This window comes from Dermacentor silvarum, chromosome 2 (assembly GCF_013339745.2).
Source record: "Dermacentor silvarum isolate Dsil-2018 chromosome 2, BIME_Dsil_1.4, whole genome shotgun sequence".
NCBI classification, from domain to species: Eukaryota; Metazoa; Arthropoda; class Arachnida; order Ixodida; family Ixodidae; genus Dermacentor; species Dermacentor silvarum.
In genome coordinates, this window is record NC_051155.1 from 189814259 (window position 1) to 189838386 (window position 24128).

A 24128-nucleotide genomic window follows, 5' to 3' on the forward strand; every position below is an offset into this window, starting at 1 on the left:
CGCCGACGTGGATGTGTTCGTGTGAGATGTGCTGCCTCTTAGAAAGAGCAAACAGCAAGAACAAACAAACAAACAAACAAACAAAAAATATCCGGGTTCCTCTCTCGTCAGCGGACTCTCTTCCACAGTCGCGTTCTCCCGACAGCGACGACGCCAGGCTGTAGGGCGCCTCGCACGCGCAAACACGAGCCCATACGCACGCACAGAGGAGGACAATGCCGCGCTCCCATCTCGAACCTATCGGTGCTGATAAGAAGGCAGTATAGGCTGACGGCGCGGAGGAAAGCGAAGAGTTATTCGCTCTGTGTGAGGCGCCGGCAAGTCGTCGACGGTGTCATACGCGTGAGACGCAATCGGTGGAACAGGCCGCCGGTGGTCGAGTGGCGTGCCTGCGTGTGTGCGATTGTTGACCGGCGTGGGAAATACTGCTATGCTTCTCAATCTTACCATCGGGGACACCGCGCGCAAGTCGTACCACTTGGATGTCCCTCGCCTAGCGTCGTCGTTAGAACTGTGAGTATACATACACTACTCCTATCAATGGCGTGTTCTCCTCCATATGAGCTGTTTTGCAGTGTGGCATATATCCAGAGGAGACGCATTTTCAATCCCTGTATAGGATAGTTCATCTAGACCGCAAACTTAATTAATTTGCTTTGATCAGCGCTCGTCGTTGTTGTTGCGAGCGCTGCTTACGCTTGAGTTCGCTTAAATGCTTTCGTGGACGTCATGTATGAAGGGCATGCGTGACGTTAGTCTGCATGTACGCTAGCGCCTTTAGTGCAGGATGGTTATAGTCGATGGGTGATTTTATATTACCTTGCGTGCGCGCATCATGGCCCGCTAAATTTAGCGGCATTTGGTGTGTTTAGCGGGAGGAATTATTTGGCGGGCAAAGGTTTTTCTGAAAGTTTTGCAGTCTGTGTGTGTGTGCGTGGGGGGGGGGGGGGGGGGGGAGAGCGCGCGTACCTTTATTCTTTATCTTCGTGCCCTTTCACTCACGTTACGCTTGCGTGTGTATATCAACAGCAAGCATGCTGTTTAGTCGTGCCCTTTTGAAAAGCAAAATGAATATTTCTTTAGACCATTGTTAAAGATAACTTGCCCTGGGTAATGATTCCGGCTAAGTGAGCGCCAAATTCTGGTAACGACGGCAGCAGTATAGCACATACTTCAGGGGTCGTATAACTGAAACCGTCCCAGTGGCGCTAGACGAGAAGAGGATTTTTTTCTAAAAAGGCGGTGTATATAGAGCATATTTCAGTAGTTCACGACCGTACAAAGAGTACCGTTACTGATATCCACACAAGGCAAAGGGGCCACAGGAAGATGAAGACGAAGCGCGGTCAACATTAGCCCAACAAGAGCTCTGTTGTTGCCTTGACGAAGAAAATATTATTGTAGAAAAGCTGGCGTGAGTCTTCCCTTGTTCGGCCAATGTTGACCGCGTACTGATATTTGCAATCTACATCTGCTGTTACTTTCTGAGGCGTTTTTTCGACTGTTATTATACTGCAATCGTGTTCTATTGCATGCGCAGTGATATTTACATGTTCGTTATATTCCTGATCGCAAAACCTATTTCCTATTTCTATTTCCACGCACGGTCTCAGATTGGAACGAATTAATTCAGGCATCTTCTTAGTCTCTCCTACCACACCAAAGTAGCACTGTTGCACCATTTCACATCTCTGTTATTGTAGCGATATTATTGCACTAATCTAGAAACAGATTCCGTTGTTGTTTTGTATTCATTTGTATCGTAGTACATCTTATTAGAATAATCTTGTAACAGATTCCACTGTTGTTATTTTGTGTTTTATTATCTATGTTATTACACTAATCTCGAAACAGTTTCTACTGTCGCCTTTTGTATTATTACTGCAATTTTCAAACTGCCCACCTGCTTGGTCCCAAGGGTCTGCAGTATGTAATTGAAAAAAAAAAAAACTTGAGCGGGATCTTTAACGGCTTTGGGACTACCGCAGGTCTAGCGGATTTTTGAAGGGTCGTAATATAGGTTCTGCTATATTTAATTGGCAATGAACATTGGGTTTGACACGAGAGAGAATTATCTGGGACAGTCACGACCGTGATATACAGTGAGATCGAAAAGTTGAGGTGACTATTACGGAGAACTCGTTTCAATTTCCCAATTACGATGAGCTCGCTGAAATGTAAAGCTTAAATGATATATTTAATGAATATTTCTTAATTATCGACAAATTACCGCATATTACCCATCGCCTCATAGTCGCCACCGCTGTCTGCGAAGTAACCGTACTTTTATTTCAAAACGGCTGTTCATAAATGTTACTTTAAAGGATTCTGAACCAACCAACGGGCTTGAAACAGATTCCGCGGATAACACACGCTGCAGTGAACGTCTCAGCCAAATATTGCAGTTATGCGCGGCACGCGGAGCTCACAAGCGAAACGGAAAGTTTCTTTTTCTTAAAACACTCTCCTTTAAAACAGAGGCCTTCTCATCACTCGTTTTGGCACTGCCGGTGGCTGCTCCTTGGCATAATCGAGCAGGTTCCCATAGAGAGCTGCCATTCGCCGCTAAAGAATTGACACGACGCAAGCAGAATGTTTGGATCAATGCGCTTCTTCCTACTTTTACCCTGTATATTAATTGATGCAGTTAACTAAACAGGCTGAAGTAAGCGAAAATCTACGTTTCGAATTCTGATAAGAACTACGCTATACCGCAAGAAGTCGACTGTCGTCTGTTCACGCTCGATCGTGCACACCCACGTATAGGCATGAAACTTTGGCAACACTATTTATCGGGTGCTATAGCTGTCGGCTCTCACTAATTTCCGAATTAGTTCTGAACACCCAGCTAGCCTCGAGTCACGCGAAACTTAGGCCCAGACCACACGCAAGTTTGCTATAGCGCGCGCTAGCTCGCTTCTACGTGCCTTGCGCCGTGCCGCATTTCGCGAGGAATGGCGGTTAGGTTCTACAAAGGACGCGCGCCAGCGTGCGAAGTCACTCACTCCTGGCCGCTCCAAGCCAGACGCCTTGGAAGACATCGCTTCGTATTGAGCCATTGATAACGCTTCATAATGCGCAATCAGGATATGGCTACTATCCGTCAGTCAACCTCGTGCAGGACAAAGCTTCATAATGCGCAATCAGGATTTGGTTACTATCCATCAGCCAACCTGGTGCAGGACAAAGCTTCATAATGCGCAATCAGGATTTGGCTACTATCCGTCAGTAAACCTGGTGCAGGACAAAGCTTCATAATGCGCAATCGGGATTCGGCTACTATCCGTCAGTCAACCTGGTGCAGGACAAAGCTTCATAATGTGCTATTAGGATTTGGCTACTATCCGTCAGTCAACCTGGTGCAGGACAAAGCTTCATAATGCGCAATCAGGATTTGGCTACTATCTGTCAGTCAACCTGGTGCAGGACAAAGCTTCATAATGCGCAATCAGGATTTGGCTACTATCCGTCAGTAAACCTGGTGCAGGACAAAGCTTCATAATGCGCAATCGGGATTCGGCTACTATCCGTCAGTCAACATGGTGCAGGACAAAGCTTCATAATGCGCAATCAGGATTCGGCTACTATCCATCAGTCAACCTGGTGCAGGACAAAGCTTCATAATGCGCAATCAGGATTCGGCTACTATCCGTCAGTCAACCTGGTGCAGGACAAAGCTTCATAATGTGCAATCGGGATTCGGCTACTATCCATCAGTCAACATGGTGCAGGACAAAGCTTCATAATGCGCAATCAGGATTTGGCTACTATCCGTCAGTAAACCTGGTACAGGACAAAGCTTCATAATGCGCAATCGGGATTCGGCTACTATCCGTCAGTCAACATGGTGCAGGACAAAGCTTCATAATGCGCAATCAGGATTCGGCTACTATCCATCAGTCAACCTGGTGCAGGACAAAGCTTCATAATGTGCTATTAGGATATGGCTACTATCCGTCAGTCAACCTCGTGCAGGACAAAGCTTCATAATGCGCAATCAGGATTTGGTTACTATCCATCAGCCAACCTGGTGCAGGACAAAGCTTCATAATGCGCAATCAGGATTTGGTTACTATCCATCAGCCAACCTGGTGCAGGACAAAGCTTCATAATGCGCAATCAGGATTCGGCTACTATCCGTCAGTCAACATGGTGCAGGACAAAGCTTCATAATGCGCAATCAGGATTCGGCTACTATCCGTCAGTCAACCTGGTGCAGGATAAAGCTTCATAATGTGCTATTAGGATTTGGCTACTATCCGGCAGTCAACCTGGTGCAGGACAAAGCTTCATAATGCGCAATCAGGATTTGGCTACTATCCGTCAGTAAACCTGGTGCAGGACAAAGCTTCATAATGCGCAATCAGGATTTGGCTACTATCCGTCAGTAAACCTGGTGCAGGACAAAGCTTCTTAATGCGCAATCGGGATTCGGCTACTATCCGTCAGTAAACCTGGTGCAGGACAAAGCTTCATAATGTGCTATTAGGATTTGGCTACTATCCGTCAGTCAACCTGGTGCAGGACAAAGCTTCATAATGCGCAATCAGGATTTGGCTACTATCCGTCAGTAAACCTGATGCAGGACAAAGCTTCATAATGCGCAATCGGGATTCGGCTACTATCCATCAGACAACATGGTGCAGGACAAAGCATCATAATGCGCAATCAGGATTCGGCTACTATCCGTCCGTCAACCTGGTGCAGGACAAAGCTTCATAATGTGCTATTAGGATTTGGCTACTATCCGTCAGTCAACCTGGTGCAGGACAAAGCTTCATAATGCGCAATCAGGATTTGGCTACTATCTGTCAGTCAACCTGGTGCAGGACAAAGCTTCATAATGTGCTATTAGGATTTGGCTACTATCCGTCAGTCAACCTGGTGCAGGACAAAGCTTCATAATGCGCAATCAGGATTTGGCTACTATCCGTCAGTAAACCTGGTGCAGGACAAAGCTTCATAATGCGCAATCGGGATTCGGCTACTCTCCGTCAGTCAACATGGTGCAGGACAAAGCTTCATAATGTGCTATTAGGATTTGGCTATTATCCGTCAGTCAACCTGGTGCAGGACAAAGCTTCATAATGCGCAATCAGGATTTGGCTACTATCCGTCAGTAAACCTGGTGCAGGACAAAGCTTCATAATGCGCAATCGGGATTCGGCTACTATCCGTCAGTCAACATGGTGCAGGACAAAGCTTCATAATGCGCAATCAGGATTCGGCTACTATCCATCAGTCAACCTGGTGCAGGACAAAGCTTCATAATGCGCAATCAGGATTCGGCTACTATCCGTCAGTCAACCTGGTGCAGGACAAAGCTTCATAATGTGCAATCGGGATTCGGCTACTATCCATCAGTCAACATGGTGCAGGACAAAGCTTCATAATGCGCAATCAGGATTTGGCTACTATCCGTCAGTAAACCTGGTGCAGGACAAAGCTTCATAATGCGCAATCGGGATTCGGCTACTATCCGTCAGTCAACATGGTGCAGGACAAAGCTTCATAATGCGCAATCAGGATTCGGCTACTATCCATCAGTCAACCTGGTGCAGGACAAAGCTTCATAATGTGCTATTAGGATTTGGCTACTATCTGTCAGTCAACCTGGTGCAGGACAAAGCTTCATAATGCGCAATCAGGATTTGGCTACTATCCGTCAGTAAACCTGGTGCAGGACAAAGCTTCATAATGCGCAATCAGGATTTGGCTACTATCTGTCAGTAAACCTGGTGCAGGACAAAGCTTCATAATGCGCAATCGTCTACCTTATGACGACACACATATTGTGAAAAGCTTGTTAGAAACTTGTTTCATTCTGTTCCTTTGTGATTATTCTTGTGTATCCTGCTCACCCTGCTTGGACTTCTTGTCCGCAGTATTTTTTAAATAAATAAATAAATAATGCGCAATCGGGATTCGGCTACTATCCGTCAGTCAACATGGTGCAGGACAAAGCTTCATAATGTGCTATTAGGATTTGGCTACTATCCGTCAGTCAACCTGGTGCAGGACAAAGCTTCATAATGCGCAATCAGGATTTGGCTACTATCCATCAGTAAACCTGGTGCAGGACAAAGCTTCATAATGCGCAATCGGGATTTGGCTACTATCCGTCAGTCAACATGGTGCAGGACAAAGCTTCATAATGCGCAATCGGGATTCGGCTACTATCCATCAGTCAACATGGTGCAGGACAAAGCTTCATAATGCGCAATCAGGATTTGGCTACTATCCATCAGTCAACCTGGTGCAGGACAAAGCCGGTCAAAACCACTGATCACGGCCAGACTGGAGAGCACGAGCACGAGCACGTACTCCAGCCCGGCCATGCACGTAGAAAACGTTGTGGTAAACGCGTAGTTTGCGCCGACGGTGGTGGCCTTGCTAAGTTTAATCGGGAAAGGAGGCAGCCTTCCGCCGTAGTTTTCTGTGTCGTTGCTCATGCTTCTCTGTTTAATTCACGTTTGATTCGCGAAATAAGCAACACACGTCGCATGTGTGTGGCGGCGAAAGCTTCAAGGCATGTCGAAGAACAATTGTTGCGCGGCTGGGTGTTCAAATATCTGCAAAATCTTGCCGGCGACACAGTTCTAATCAGTGGGAGCAATGACATTCATGGATCGCCGCCGTTCGGCGGGAAATTTCTTGTTGTCCTGCTTTCTTTCGTCATCTCAGTGTTTGCTGCACTTTATCATATTTACACGGGTAAGCGATGAAGTTGATCTCAGCCTACCCATGTTTAGATTCGGTTTGTCCGCATGCAGCATGCGGGTTAAATGCATTTCGCTTAGGTTCTGAATACCACTTTTTACCATTTTTTTCGCTTTATCGTATGATGACTGAAACGATACTATTAACAAAAATTACAAGATGAGTATCTGTAAACACAATGCTGCTGTCAGAGCTAAATGCTCTGTAAGTTCCGCAAAGGTCATCATATATTTTCACCTGTTCTTCAAGAACATCCAGCTATAGCAGCTGTAGCACAACGTCTCCCGCATTCGGTTCTAAATGGCTACGTATAATGTTTTGTTCTTATTGTTGCATTGTTGTTCTTATTGTATCCTTCTTGTCGCACCAATGCCAAAACGGATCTTGAGAGAAAACCATATCCGTGCTTTATTCAAATTTAATCAATGCGAAGTCTTGTCAGAAGGCGAGTTGCGAGAGTACACGTCTTCATGTCCCTCATTCCGATGGGGAAGGAATTCAAAGCATTCGTGCATTCGTGTTGCGTTGGAGCTTTAAACTCCATCGATCACCGGAAATGAGCGAAGGTTAACTGCGATGGGGAGGTCCCGGCGCCGAATTGCCGAACGGCATGCCCACCACGATGATGATGATGATGGCCCTCAACCATGGCACGTACTCACGACTGAGAGGGGAGGGGGTTGAATTGAAGCGGCGATTCGGCGTATTCCCAAGGTTCACAAATACACACCACATCTGAATGTCCTGACCCTTCCACCTCCTCCCCTTAAAGTTTGTGTGCGCAGTGTACGGCACGCGACAAACGCACGAAGCCCTTCCCAGCTGTTACTTTTTCCTTACTCTGGAGAGACAATTCAGATTTAATGATTATTGAAGCGAACCCGCCAGCATGTAAAAAACACATCGCCATCATCAACCACCATCTTAATGTCACCCCCTCCCCGCCCCCCCCCCCCCCCCTTTCAGAGAAGCCTGGATCTGCGTTCATGATTGTATTGCGCTTAGTGTCACACAGACGGAAGATTACTAATGAACGAACAAAAAAGAACAAAAAGTGGACGTACGTGACGCAAACTACCAACTCGTTTAATACGTTTAGAGATACATGGTGATTAGGGGGGGGGGGATATAAGATACGACAAGACGATGACATGTGATGATGCGGTGGGCCGGAACAGCGGCGTTCACTTGCACCCGTTCGCGCTGGCAAACTCGACCTCAGCTTCGATGAGCGTGATTGACCGAGTGCTATCGCAAGTGATTCCCACATTTCTCGCTCTGTTTTTTTTTTTTTTCTGCCAATTACTTAGTTGCTATCCGCGCCTGCTCGGAGGTGGCACCTGGTACTAGACCTCGGAACGAAGGGCCGTGTCATGCTTTACTGTCATCAGAGTGCTGCAGACACTACAGGCTAAGAGCCAAGTGACGCAGAAACCATCCAGAAGTGAACGCGCGTCATAGAAGTAGGTCACGGTCCAGCCCTTCGCAGGCGGACTTTCTTTGCGCGACCGCGTCGCAGGTCGGCAGCAGCGTCCGTTGCCTTTTGTACCCGGCTTATCGACGGCGGTCGTCGCCATCCTTCGTCGGCCGCTCACGCGACTATAGAGTCGCGTTCGCCCAACAAGTCCCATAGGTCGTGCCTGACAATGTTTACTATCGCTCGTCCAGAAAGTGTGAAACATTATTTGGTTATCCCAAAATATCTGCCACGAGTAGAAGAAAGAACGTAGCGTGTAAATACAAGGAAATACAGATAAGTCGAGCTTCGGCTGGTTGTTCTCAGTTGACGTTGATAAGAGAAAGGGCAAGGTAGGTGATAATAATGAATATCCTGTAGACACAAAGCACAGGCGTGGTAGTACTTAAGCAAATAACCATTCGGCATATTCAAAGCCTCGTAGTTCTATTCGAGCCGAATGAAGTAAATTGGGTTTATTCGAATGAAAACGTGCACGCATTTACTTTATTGGTCCATATATTGGCCCTGCGACTTGTGATGCGGGGCTCCTCAAGAAAGTGACCAAGCCAGTTGACGGGCTTATTATTGTTAAAAAAACAAATAACATACCTTATACAAGCCGCATCTCAAAAAGCGTTGGCAGTGAAGAACAGCTAGCATCAAACAAACGACAAAATTGAAATCGTCATCGCAATAATGTTACGTAGGCACAACATCCCTGCGACCATATGTATACAACGCTTGAAGATAAACGATTCACAATACGAAGCTCATCCCTATCGCAACGCCTCATGTGCAACACTTTCTTATGTGATTCAATGAAGAAAGATTCATTCCTACCGGTATCTTGGTCAGGTAAAAATGGATGATAACGGTGCAGGTTTTAAACGCGAAGCATTTCTTGGCGAACATTTGCTACTTTGACAGTGTCTGTCTATCTATCTATCTATCTATCTATCTATCTATCTATCCAGCCGCCTACGTCATTGTGGTCTCATGGTCGTTTCGTTAACTTGGTATGCACCAAAATTCGCATACTTTGACAAGAGTATATGACGAACATAAATGACATGTCATGACACGCGTGTCATGTAGGTCATGAAACAGCCACCTACATCCTGGTAATCTCATGGTCGTTTCGTTAACTTGGTAAGTACCAAAATTGGCATAGTATGACAGGAGTGTATGAAGAACATAAGTGATTTAAAATTAAATTATGGGGTTTTACGTGCCAAAACCAGTTCTGATTATGAGGCACGCCGTAGTGGGGGACTCCGGAAATTTGGACCACCTGGGGTTCTTTAACGTGCACCTAAATCTAAGTACACGGGTGTTTTCGCATTTCGCCCCCATCGAAATGCGGCCGCCGTGGCCGGGATTCGATCGCGCGACCTCGTGCTCAGCAGCCCAACACCATAGCCACTGAGCAACCACGGCGAGTAAGAACATAAGTGATAGGTCATGACATATATGTGATGACTTGTGTGTCATGTAGGTCATGACAATGACCCAGAGAAAAAGATTAACACTCAAAAACCACTGAAATGGGTTCCGACCTGGGTACTAAGTGAAGGAAACACTAAAAGACTGCTGGTAGAAATCATAGTCATGACCATGACTCAGAAATAATAACAATGACTCAGCGAAAAAATATTAACGCTCAAAAACCACTGGAATGGGTTCGGACGTGGGCACTAAGTGAAGTAAACACTAAAGGATGATGGTAGAAATGATAGTCATGAGCATGACTCAGCATAAATGACAATGACTCAGCGAAAAAAGATTAACACTCAAAAGCCACTGAGATGGTTTCTGACGTTGGTATTAAGTGAAGGAAACACTAAAGGATGGTGGTAGAAGTCATCGTCATCAGCATGGCTCAGCAAAAACCTGAATGACTCAGCAAAAGAAAGATTAACACTCAAAAGCCACTGAGATGGTTTCTGACGTTGGTATTAAGTGAAGGAAACATTAAAGGATGGTGGTAGAAGTCATAGTCATGAGCATGACTCAGCATAAATGACAATGACTCAGCGAAAAAAGTTAACACTCGAAAACCACTGGAATGCGTTCGGAGGTGGGCACTAAGTGAAGAAAACACTAAAGGATTGTGGTAGAAGTCATAGTCATGACCGTGACTCAGCAAAAACGAGAATGACTCAGCGAAAAAAAGATTAATACTTAAAAAATTGGCAGCCGATCCACGAAGTGAATGCTGATGATGGAGCGAAGCTCCTTGGACGATTACGGCTGCTGCTCGAGCTTTCGCTTCGGGGTCTTGCTGCCGTTGCCGGCGTGCTACTGCTTCTCGTGCTCATAGCTCGGGGTTAGCTTCGCCGCGTTGCCGTTGGGCTGCCGCGTCTCGTTCTCGAAGTGTAGGATCAGAGTCACGACGTTTGCGCTTACGTTCGCGCTCCTCCATACTGCAGAGCTAAGTGTAGCGACAGCGGCGCGGCGCCGGTGCAACACCTGCGCGCGGTCGGTATGCACGCTGCGTGCGCTCTGCGAACGGTTCTGCGCATCACGTCGTGCGCTTGCTCGGAGAGGTGCTTCGGAGCAGCGCCGGCGCAGCGCAACACCTGTGCGCGGTCGGTATGCGCGCTGCGTGCGCGACGGGGAGCTACGACGACGACGGCGACAACGGACATCGTGAGGGCCTAATGAGCTTCGCTCCTAAAAAAGCCGGCAGATACCACGCCCTGTGGGAATCGATGTTATGCGAAGCAGTGTGCGGGGGGCCCACAAGTTAACGAAACGACCATGAGAGCACCAAGACGTAGGCGGCTCTTTAATGACCTGCATGGCACGCATGTCATGACATTCATGTCAGGAGTCCTCAGGAGTTCCTTTAGCTACACCTAAGAGACCTTAAGGCGAACGCCTTAGTCATGGTAATGACTATGACTTCGACCATCAGCCTTTAGCCTTTTCCTTCACTTAGTACCCACATCAAAACACATTTCAGTGGCTTTTGAGTGTTAATCTTTTTTCGCTGAGTCATTGCCATTTTTGTCAAGTCATACTCATGACTATGATTTCTACCATCATCATTTAGTGTTTCCTTCACTTAGTGCCCACCCGAACCCATTTCAGTGGTTCTTGAGTGTTTAACATTTTCGCAGAGCCATTGTCATTTTAGCTGAGTCACGCTCACGGCAATGACTTCTACCGGCATCCTTTAGTGTTTTGTTCACTTAGTACCCATGTCCGAACCCATTTCAGTGGTTTTTGAGTCTTAATATCTTTCGCGGGGTGATTGTCATGACCTACATGACACGCATGTCATGACATTTATCTGATGACCTATCACTTATGTTTGTCGTACACTCCTGTCATACTATGCCAATTTTGGTACCTACCAAGTTAACGAAACGACCATGAGAGCACCAAGACGTAGGCGGCTGTTTCATTACCTACATGACACGCATGTCATGACATGTCATTTATGTTCGTCATGTACTCTTTTCATAGTATGCCAGTTTTGGTACCTACCAAGTTAACGAAACGACCATGAGAGCACCAAGACGTAGGTGACTGTTTCATAACCTACATGACACGCATGTGATGACATGTCATTTATGTTCGTCATGTACTCTTGTCATAGTATGCCAGTTTTGGTACCTACCAAGTTAACGAAACGACCATGAGAGCACCAAGACGTAGGTGGCTGTTTCATAACCTACATGACACGCATGTGATGACATGTCATTTATGATCGTCATGTACTCTTTTCATAGTATGCCAGTTTTGGTACCTACCGAGTTAACGAAACGACCATGAGAGCACCAAGACGTAGGTGGCTGTTTCATAACCTACATGACACGCATGTGATGACATGTCATTTATGTTCGTCATGTACTCTTTTCATAGTATGCCAGTTTTGGTACCTACCGAGTTAACGAAACGACCATGAGAGCACCAAGACGTAGGCGGCTGTTTCATAACCTACATGACACGCATGTGATTACATGTCATTTATGTTCGTCATGTACTCTTTTCATAGTATGCCAGTCTTGGTACCTACCGAGTTAACGAAACGACCATGAGAGTACCAAGACGTAGGTGGCTGTTTCATAACCTACATGACACGCATGTGATGACATGTCATTTATGTTCGTCATGTACTCTTTTCATAGCATGCCAGTTTTGGTACCTACCAAGTTAACGAAACGACCATGAGAGCACCAAGACGTAGGTGGCTGTTTCATAACCTACATGACACGCATGTGATGACATGTCATTTATGTTCGTCATGTACTCTTTTCATAGTATGCCAGTTTTGGTACCTACCATGTTAACGAAACGATCATGAGAGCACCAAGACGTAGGCAGCTGTTTCATGACCTCCATGACACGCTTGTCATGACATGCCATTTATGTTCGTCATATACTCTTATCATAGTATGCCAATTTTGGTACATACCAAGTTAACGAAACGACCATGAGAGCACAAAGACGTAGGCGGCTAGATAGATAGATAGATAGATAGATAGATAGATAGATAGATAGATAGATAGATAGATAGATAGATAGATAGATAGATAGATAGATAGATAGATAGATAGATAGATAGATAGATAGATAGATAGATAGATAGATAGATAGATAGATACTGTCCAAGTATTAAATGTTCGCCAGGAAATGCTTCGCATTTAAAACCAATGGAACGGGTTCGGATATGGTACTAAGTGAAGGAAAAGGCTAAAGGTTGATGGTTTAAGTCATAGTCATGAGCATGACTATGGCTTTCGCCTTAAGGTCTCTTAGGTGTAGCTAAAGGGTCTCCTGAGGACTAATGACATGAATGTCATGACATGCGCGTCATGTAGGTCATGAAAGAGCCACCTACGTCTTGGTGCTCTCATAGTCGTTTCCTTAACTTGGTAGGCTCCCCGCACACTGCTTCGCATAACATCGATTCCCACAGGGCGTGGGATCTGCCGGCTTTTTTACCATTATTTTCTCAGGTTGGGTACCTCAAACCCTTTGCCTTATCCTTCGCACAACACTCAACACAAGGAGCTATCGCTACGGTTTCGTGCCCGTTCTGACCTTTCTCGCGAGCTACCCTCACTAACATCATATGATGGCAATAATTCGCTAAGCTGCCAATCGACATAAACCGTAAGAACGCATGTGATGAATTATGTCATGTGGGGAAGTCTTGGCTTCGATGGCACGGCCAGCAGCGCCCAGCCGGGAATAGAACTGAGAAATTAACAGCACAAGAGATAGGCACAGAAAGCGACTGGAACATCGCTCACTTCGAACGATCTTATTTTTCCGGATCGATGTGATGTACTGTACAGATTCGTTGCAACCAAATGCAAGAATAAGAACGGTATGAGAAGAAAATACATACAAGAATCGCAAAGAATTATATAGGATACAATGATCAAAAAAGAAACTTGGTATAATTTCCAAAGTGATGCGCGTATCACGTTCAAAAACTGTAGCTCCTGAGTTTATAAACAAATGAAGGGAACGCTGACGCATAATGTGCCATAGCAGACAATTTCAGTGGCTCTCTTGGTAAGCATACGTCCACTCCTGCGTCTTACGCTTGCGCTATTAATTTAATTGTTACCATGAGCTACCAACTATAGCCTGTAAGCCAACAGTTTATAAGGCTTCTCATTTTCCTTTGTGTCACGCAATGCCGCTAAGGTTGCCTTCTATTAGGTAATGTGGTGCTGAAGTCCCACGTCTCGGAACTCCTTCACAAAAGATGACAGCGCTAGCATTGCGTATCTATATAGCGCACCACCGGGTGAAATTTCGCTGCACACCGAAAGCAGCGATAGCGGAGTAGGATGCATCCGCATCCTTCAATGGCTTAAAGCTGCTCCTAGGGACTCAAACTTGACTGGCTGTCCGGACAGACACCTAATCACTCCTACGACCGCGCTCCGCCAAGGGCCATAGCAGAGGGAAAAATGCGGCGTGTCCTTAATAATAATAATAATAATAATAATAATAATAATAATAATAATAATAATAATAATAATAATAATAATAATAATAATAATAATAATAATAATTTCCATCTTAATATGATGAGCAATGTCTGTTCTGAATTCTGAACGGAACCCGCCGTCTTTGGCCGAGCGAGCCTCGCCAGTGTGCACGAAGACGCTACATCGGCGGTGCGCGAGAAATGACAGGACGACGGGCCAGCTGACGAGCCGTCGCTGAAACAGGAATACAAGGTGGTGATGAGGCCAATCCCGACAGTGGTGCCGGCACCAAAGCCTGTCAGCATGATGTGCGTTGGGAGCAGCAACGTCTTGTGACTATAGGTGCCATTTTTGCTCCTATCAACGACGCCTGGGACTCCGTGAACATGAGCTCTTCTACTGCTGTTTACAGCGGGACAGGCTCGCTCGCGACTCTCGATGCTCTAGGTCCTCTGGACACGCTTCCCGCAAAGGAGGATCCTTGGCCATCAGCTGGACACAGTGCATGCGCCGCGAGCTCCTTAATTTCGCGATCTTTTTTCGGGGCACTGCCAGGACCCCACGTTGGGCGCCAATGTGGGGAAGTCACGGCACAGTCCTGGTCGCGCAAGCCCTGGTCAACATGACCCTGATGCTACTGCTGTTGACATCATCATCATCATCATCGTCGTCGTCGTCGTCGTCATCATCATCATCATCATCATCCTGAATGATCGTTGCGCATACCCACAGCGCTGGATCGGCCATGAATTGGGTAGTCAAGAGAAACACACGGACGATGTAAATAACAATTCTGAAATTGTCACTATAACGGATAAAAATTCTAGAGAAACAAATTCAACGCGAAACGCTGAATTCACAATACAAAACGCAAACAGGGCTACAGGTGGCCAGAACCTTCCTTGTATTCCTCCTTGCCCCTCAGTGCCACTCAGTCCGCAGTGTCCTCTATTGCGGAACGTGTCGTGAACGTTCACAACCGATAGAAATTATGTAGGTCAGATTCATGAAACACGTATCAGAGATATATAGCGATTCGTACACTATAATGAGCAAGCACACACCGACTTTAAACGTTTACCAGTTACTAGTTTCATAATATGGTGACATAAATACTTTCACGGTGCCGGAAAGCTTTGCTCAGAGCAGACTAGTCGGTATTGCAGCCGAATGCCATTGACAAACAGTTCTTCCGAGCTGAGAGCAAGGCTTTGCGAATCTGCCTCCGGTCTTTGGCTCTTCTGTGAATATACGGCGCAATAAGCCGTGGGAAACGCTGTTGCCATTGAGTCGACCTTGGAGATGCTTTCGGCCGCTTATCAGCGCCGACCTTAACGATCCGCAGCAGCGACCGACAAGGGCGCGCAACCAATGTACGATCGACGTAGAAGCTGACCGGACCTTGAGAGTCCTTGCTGGGAGAGGTGCAATAGCGTGCCCGATATCAGCGAGGTTGGCACGCACAGTATATACGCGGTCAGAGTGGACACCTTGTTTCACAACGCGCGCCTAGAAGAACGAAAGCCCGGGCGCAAACGAAATCGAGCACCGAGTTCAGCAATGCGCGTGTGTGCTTGTCAGTTACATGACATATGCAGCAAGTATATACTGATAGTGAGCGAATTGGGTGTGCGCTTCGAATTTATCTCCGCCATTGCGTATGCGAGCGCGCCATACGCGCTTCCTGCCTCACGCTTTGCAACACGGTGCAACTCCTCTTTTCTCTCCTCCGACGTCGGTGTCGGCGTAAGCGGCGTTGGCGCCGGCTTTCTGTTGCTACATAGAAGTGTTTTTCCGAGCATGAAAGAACCCCGCGAATACACGCAAAATTGTCGCGCGACTGGCCGCTCGAGGCACTTTGCGTGCATTCGCGGGCTTCTTTCACGCTCGGAAAAACACATTTAAGTAGCACGTTGGAAACAGAAAGCTGTGTCAGGAGTTTTTCACGTTGCTCTACAATTTCCTCATTGACACTTTTTATCTATTTATAATATTTGAGAAGTTGATTAATTAAGACTAATTATGCAATTAGGCGGAATGCAAAAGATGATCTGAGTATCTCCAAGCGACGGAAAACAACATTACCTTGGTTCTGACCAGCTACGTGACATTTGCATATTTCTATATCTTGGTGCATGATAGTTGAGACACCCTGTATATCACTCCCGTTGCGCAAACGATGAATGGAGTCAAGCCCTACTAGCGAGCTCGAAGCTTGCGTCAGCGTTGTGTTTGGCAATCTTGGTCCAACTGTATACGGTATATATATATATATATATATATATATATATATATATATATATATATATATGCGTCGGCTCTGCACATATTAGTCACTACTTTGTCCAGCTTAACCTATGACGTCTGGTATAAAACAATAGCTGATGTGGGAAATTAGGGATAACGTAGGGGACGGTTCCGTATGAATTTTGACTACCACACATGGGCGGTTTGTTAACGTCCGTGCTACATCTAAGTACACGAGCGTTTTTACACTCTGCCTACACCAGCATGCGGCACGTCAGTATTCGATCGAGCGACTAGATGCTTAGCAGTAGATCCCCATACAGCCACTGAGCTACCGCGATGAGTGAACAGCTGAGCTGGGGGAGATGAAGCAACTACAGTCACCTGTTCGCGGCACACCTCTGTAGTATATCTGGCAAGCGATATGTGCAAACTTTATGTGACTTGTTCGTCAGCGTGTCCACGTTCAATGAATCTTATAATATGAATTACCATGTATCAAACGATGTGATTATAGATTGTGTAAAGTGCCGTAAATGACCGACCGGATTGTCATGTACTCGCGGCGAGCCACTTTACCAATCCAACGGCGTCGCGGACCCTTCTTTATATGAAGCCACGGGTGCTTGTGCTCTTTCGTTGTAAGACGCAATTTATCGATGTCGCTGCCATGATGATACCACGCGTAACTATAAAAAACTAGCATGCGTGTTTTGCATTTCATCTTCGTTTGAACAGGTCCGTCGCCTCGTAGTCATCACAATGCGTATAGACAGGATGTCGACATATGTTACACGAACGAGGCCTATTATCATTTAACGACAGACATGACGTTGGGGCTGCAAGGGCTATCAATCAGCCCACGCACAATGGCGTCATAATCACAATCTTACGGTGAGCGTGCGCAACCGACGTCCAACAAGAGCGTTATCGCCGTGTTCGCACCGGTTCCCACGCGTCGCCTATACTTGCAGCGGAGCAAGCCATATTTTCGCGGAAGCAGAAGCAGGTACTTCACGATGGAGAGAGTTTCTCAATGTGTGGACCGGCAACCCTATCGAGTGTTGCTCCTGCCTTGGCAATACAGGTGTGTGTGATGATGTAGGAATGAAATTGCCACATAAGCATGGAGGTTCGTCAGCGTGTCAGCATGTCTCACACAGATACTGCTACAACGAGTTATAACAAGATGGATCGCCAGCCAGCCGGTTCCCAAACATTCCTTAAACGGAAGCGGTGGCTTCATCCAACGAAAGACCAACAACATCGCGTATAGCCGCCTCTATACATACATCCACAAAGCATCCATGTAATTAGGAGTGGCGGACGCATTACAGCAGAAATGCCGGGTTGCGCACGTAACAAATACTTCCTCTCTATATTAGCCCAGAGATGTACTCCTCATGGCGTCACTGCTTCTTTCACGGAAGTCCTCAAACCGAGGCACTTCAGGCAATCGAAAGCAGTAAAACAGATGGTCCTGCTGCACCTACGTAACAAAACAAAGGAGAAAGGGTTTGAAAAAAAAAAAAGTCACAGGCCTGCGCGGCACACGCAGCACAGTCACAGCGTAAGCTGGTTGAGCGGCACGAGATCGTGAGGCTTATAGCGCGTGAAAAGACAAGGACGAAGGATGAAGTGACACACACAGGCGCTAACTTGCAACAATATTTATTTCGAGAAAAGGACCCACACATATATACAACTTTTTCGCATACATCATCATACATGCGTCATTTACAAAAAAAAAAAAAAAAAACCCTTACACACCATTACGCAGGTAAGCTAACTCTTTGCGGGAAAGGGCAATTGATGGTTGTGAAATACAGCTATCCCCGAGCCTATAAATCATTTCTGCTTCGATAATTTCGCGAGTTAATATTCCTCGTGCTCTTCCCACGATGGAGCAGTCTCTGTATGCTGGAGCACACGTCGAGCGGTCACCTTCATCCGCCCCGGCATCAGCCCACTTGCAATGCCTGCAGTGAGCGTCAAGGAACCTACACTGTGAAATAATTTACACCCCTAAAAGTGAGAAAGAGTGTAAATGTGTCTATAACTCACACCCTTAGGGTGTTACTTATATAAATCACACCCTAAGGGTGTGAGTTATAGACACATTTACACCCTTTTTTACTTTTAGGGGTGTAAATTATTTTACAGTGTACCCCGCTTTTCTGCTAAGTAACCGGTGTTCCTTTAAACGCTCGTTGAGGCACCTTCCGCTTTGTCCCACGTAATTTTTTCCACACTTTATAGGAAGGTTGTAAACAATTGCTCCCGCACATTCAACAAACGGGTCATGATGTTTCTTTTTGCACATGCGCTTCTCAGACAGGCCTGGTCTGGTTTGTCTGCGCAGACATTGCAACCCTAACATTCGCACGTTGACCTATTTTCTTTAAACGGTGTGATAGGCCGTGGATATACGGCATGACGGCTGTTCTTCTTATCTACACAAGGCAGGCTGGAAGGATTCTTTGATAACTTCGACTTCATCAGCAGACTCTCAGCAACGCTAATAAGGACATGTGTAGGGTAACCTGCCAAACGAAGGCGGAGGATCTGATCATTGAAGCTGGCGGTCATCAGCTCAGGGCATGACTTACATAACGCGCTTGACAAGCATGTCTTTGCTATTCCCCTCTTAACCAACTTAGAGTGCGCGGACTGATATGGGAGCAGTGGCTTGTTTGCGCGAGGCTCGTACTTCCAGCGTACATGGTCGTTGCAAAATAAAAACGTAATGTCAAGAAAGCGAATATTTCTCGTACACTCGGGGATAACTGTATTTCACAACCATCAATTGTCCTTTCCCGCAAGGAGTTAGCTTACCTGCGTAATGGTGTGTAAGTTATTTTTTTTTTTGTAAACGGCGCATGTATGATGATGTATGCGAAAAAGTTGTATATATGTGTGGGTCCTTTTCTCGAAATAAATATTGTTGCAAGTTAGCGCCTGTGTGTGTCACTTCTTCCTTCGTCCTTATCTTTTCACGCGCTATAAGCCTCACGATGTCATACCAGCAAGCCCAAATCACTACATAACAGCGGCGAAAGAGTAGCTCCAATTTCGGCACCACGCACAACAGGGTCTTCGCGGCAAAGTGTCTTCGCCTCGATTTTAAAGAGAACGATCTGAACTGTCCGCCCGGCGTCGATGGCGAGCTGCGGCTTGTAATGCTCTCTGCACAGCAGTCTGCTGAGCCCGATGATGCCTGGTTGTAGCCGCGCACATAGCTCTACGATTCGCTTCTTCAGCAACGGTTCGTACCTTGCGAGGAAACGTCACAATGTGTACCGAAGAGGTACCCAGAATACGCGGCGCACATCTAACATCGGGATAGCGTTGATTGCGCGCCGCGTCTGAATCGCATCTCGTCGTCTGCGCCTGCGCGCGCGGCGGTGGCAGGCACTTTAACTAGATGGCGCCACCATACTGGCGGAGGCTCGGGTCGTCTGCGCCTGCGCGCCTGCCTATAGGGCGCGTTTTAAGGGAGTATTTCTGCTGCCTCATAGCAAGCGCTTGCGTGGCTCCGACTCCCACGCAACGGGCCTGGGTTCAATCCCGGCGGAGAGCGTGTATTTTTTTTTTCGCATTTCCGGCTATAGCGGTTACGGCCAAACGCCGGCGGCGGCATCATCGCGAACCGAAACGGCTACTGGAATGAGCCCATAGCAGCTTACGCTGTAAAAGGACATTGTATCAAGCCGGTCAAACTTATAGACCACTTGAAAGTGCCGGTCTGCTTATTGTGATATGCCAATTAACTCCACGGGGGGGGGGGGAAGAAGGCATGCATGCATTATTTTTGGAGTTTGCCGTGAGCACTACATTTGTGAACATACAGACTATTAGCTATAATTTACCTTTAGAAGAGGCATATAAGTGGAAGCAAACTTGTAACAACAGACACGTCATGACAAGCAACGCATTGTTTTTGGATCACAGTGACTTCTTCAGTTGCTGGTTTCGCCTGATTCAGGAATTTGCCTAAATAAGCTTCCTCGAAGCAAGTATACCCCTCTGTTGTCCTTTCACTTCAGAAGAGTTCTCGGGTATGGTCGAAGAACGAGTGAAACGCCGTTCGGGTCTTGTTTGCAGTACTGAATATCTGTTCGCATTCAGCATATTACTGTCATCAGCTGACAGGATCCCCAGCATTAATTACCACTGCGATTCTGTGGAACCTCGGGCGCAGGCATTTAGTATAATATGCAGGAAACTTGCTTATATTAGTTATCCTTGTAAAGAAATGTGCAATAACTGCATTCTGCCGTTACTGACATATTAGGCAGAATCTTGGAGGTTAACGAAAAGCTTGAGAACAAGGTCAGGACCACGCAACGAGCGACGGAAAGAAAAAATGTTAAGCGCAACGTTGAGAGCAAGACAGCGGTGTTGATTAGAGAGCAAACAGGGGTAGCCGGTATTCTAGTTGACACTAGAATGAAATATTGGAGCTGGGCAGGCCACGTAATGCGAAGGCCATATAACCGGTAGTCTATTAGAGTTACGGAAATGGTGCCAAGATAAGGGAAGCGTAGTCGAGGACGGCAGAGAATTAGGTGGTGCATGTGATGGAAATTCGCAGATAAAGGTGCATGGGGTCAGCTGGCGCTAGACATGGTTTATTAGAAATAACTGGGAGACGCCTTCGTTGTGTAGTGGACATAAATCGGATGATGATGATGATGATGATGATGATGATGATGATGTGACCTCTTGGGCTGCCATCACAATTTTTGTGCCTTCTTGCAATTTTTCGCGCCACCCTCCAACCCCCTTAAAACGTTTAGAGCGCCGCTCTTGGGCGCCATTTCCTGCGACGAGCGTCGGCGTCTCTCGGCGTAACTGAGTGAACGAAGCACAGCGAATGACGAAAGAGCGAACGCGGAGCGCAGCGGGGGATCAAAGACGGGGATAGCGAAGAGAGCGCGAGGAGGAAAGTGGAAGAGGAAGTTACAGCGTAACCATGAAGCGGAAAGCGGAGGAGGAGGGTATGGCAAAAACGTGAGAAGAAAAGCGTTGTGCCGCATAAGACAAGCTCTGCGGCGACGATGGCTACGAGATGGCGCCAGAGTAGCGCACGTCGTCTGTTCACCGATGACGCCAACGATAAGGCATGGGGTGAGCGTGTCCACCGATACCATATGTGGAAACAAAGCGCTGCATGAGCGAAGGTCTGTCTGCGGCGGCTGCTGTGAATAGCGCCCACGCGTCATTCACGCGCTGCCTCTCGCAATCTCCCGATTAGCGAGGCAGTCGCGCCACACTTCGCTCCGTTTGCAACGTGTCGCACGAGACAGATTATCCGCGCCAGCCAATATACCGCGAAATTGAAACGTATAGAGCTGCGCTCAAGTTTGGCATTAGGGAGTATCGTAATCGTCGGTGAAATTTTTGTGAACAAATTCTATTTTTCGTAAAACTTGCCGCAAGATTCGAAAAATCGTTCACGAGCCCTAAATTCATAAACCTTACGGGAAATCCGCGAGAGTTGGCAGGTATATATGTTGTTTGCAATGTGGGCACCAAGCCAATGACGCCGCTGTAACCCTGCGCCGGTGAAACTCGCCGGAAAGGGTGCAGCTCATACTCCCGGCAAATGAAAGAGGCGCACGTTTATCGCGGTTCGAGTGTGTTAAGTGCCTCCCCGCGATCCAGCGCCTGCGCAAAAGTGCACCTTTGTTACGCAAAGCAGGCGTGAAACACAATCCTCCTCTCACGCACTCAACTGTCCATTTCCTTTCGCACGTGATAAGCGCGCCCTGCAGCTCGGTGCTTTGTTGTTGACCAGCACAGGAGCAGTCGACCGTGAAGAACACGAAGCGGGAAGGAGTATGGTACCTCGTCGCAACACGTAAAGTACGCTCAGCAGAAATCAGGTAGCGCCAGGAATAGTCTATGTCAAGGCGTCCATGCGCGTTGACGGTACACCCCTGGATATCGCAAAGTGGTGTTTTTTTGTTTATGAAGAAATGTCTGAATTTCTTAGAAAAGGCCAGATTTAGGCTTTTAGGGGAAAGCAATTCATTAATGTCCCAACGCTCATAGCAGCCTAAGTTTTAAATGAGGATCCGCAAGTTAACTTTTCCTTAATGGATGTCCGCGTTGGGTTGCTTGAGGCATCGTTCGTTCACTTCTTTCGCGTAAAATAGCAACTGTTTCCCTGATGGTTACCAGCTTTCCTTGTCGGAAAGTTGGCTGCAGCCAGAGATACATCTCTTCTTACAAGTCTCCACTTCCCTGTGAAACCCTGCCTTGTTTAGGAAATTTCGAAATCGCATATCGGATTCAATACTGACCAGGTGTTTCTCTTATCAGCGTACGGCTCTGTACGTTAAAGCCTGCATGGAATTACTGTACGGCTAAATAATTTTATTTTACCACTTTTGCTGAGCGAGGTATACGTATCTCTGTAATAAATGACGTTAATAAAAGAAATGGATTGCTGTTGCATCATACTACCCTACCCGCGCTAAATTTAGCAGCGAATGTGTCCGTCACAAGCCCTAAGCGTTCTCTCTCTGGTCTCTTGCCTCTTGTGCAGCGAGAAAGGAGCCGGCCGACTACATCGACTCAACTCCAACATGGACAACGCTACATCGACCACGAACATTTGCGAAGAAGAGGCGTCGACAAGGTAACCTGCTTTCGTAAAACGTTATAACCTCGCATCTAACTGAGCTGCGTGGGTTACTCAGTTACAATTCATTGCACACTGTTGCGTACAGCGTTCCCTTGGACAGGGCATTGCTGGTGGCACCGCACAATGTCGGTGCTCCGAGGTCACCAAAGAACGAGTTCATATACCGTATTCCGTAACACCATTCCAAATTGCAGCATAGTAGCTCTGCTGACATACTGTATTGTAGGTCTGATTGAATTTCAAATAATAACCGCGGCACCAGTCTCATTACTGATGTCGCGAGTCTGACGAAATGTCGTCTAGTCGGGAAGGATCATAAAAAGCATAACTGACGCCAACCAATGTAAAGAAATTATTATTTTTTTAACGACGTTTTGGCCTCCCACACGGGAGTCTTGTTCGCTTACACGCGCAAGGCTCCAGCGTGGGGGCCGAAGCGACGTTTTCAATAATTCCTTCACCTTGGTCAGCGTCAGTCTTTTTCATCAGTCTCAATAATTACTTCTAAGTGCGCAGGCCTTGAACACTGACAGGCTTCGAATTGCACAATGTCAACAAGTGTTCAAAGAAATATGCAACAATTTAATTAGCGATATTTGAGTTAATTATCTGAACTGTTACTATAATACGCTTACTGAAGTCCGCCACAACGCAACATATATATATATATATATATATATATATATATGTTGCGTTGTGGAATAAAATGAAAAAAGAAACACTATACGCTGTCTAAATATTATGGCTTCTCCCACGTGGAGCACATCATATATTCTTGCTTCACGACGTTCTTTGGCCAATCACAACACTGACCCTTGAAACGCGAGGTCTACGAGGAACTTTGCAACTGGTCGCGAACTGCATTTGACAACCTGTGGTACCAGTAACTTGTGCGATGGTTTGCGAGAGCTCCGCTGAAATTCGTTCGCGCCGCCTGCATACGTACGAACTATGTGGCGCCAGTGACGCCTTCATAGACTGTGTGACAGAGCTGTACGGCCTGCGACGAGAAAGGAGACATTGAACATTTTCTGTGGTCGTGCCCGAAATTCGAAGATGAAAGGGACGCTCTCCGGGAGAATCTGCAAAAAAG

At 46.7% G+C, this 24128-nt stretch overlaps 1 protein-coding gene across 3 annotated transcripts in view; it reads left to right on the forward strand.

Annotated features, from left to right (window-relative positions):
* Positions 1-278: 278 nt before the first annotated feature.
* LOC119442324 (neprilysin-1) overlaps positions 279-24128 on the forward strand; it is a 51382-nt gene continuing 27532 nt past the window's right edge. Inside the window, exons 1-2 of one of the 3 annotated variants that reach the window (XM_049662057.1) lie at positions 279-513; positions 22937-23029. In XM_049662057.1, coding sequence (XP_049518014.1) covers positions 431-513; positions 22937-23029 — 176 coding nt within the window. In that variant the 5' untranslated portion in view covers positions 279-430. Of the gene's footprint in view, positions 514-22170; positions 22252-22936; positions 23030-24128 lie in introns of those variants that run through there. The other 2 variants (XM_037707164.2, XM_049662056.1) reach the window with 2 other exon arrangements.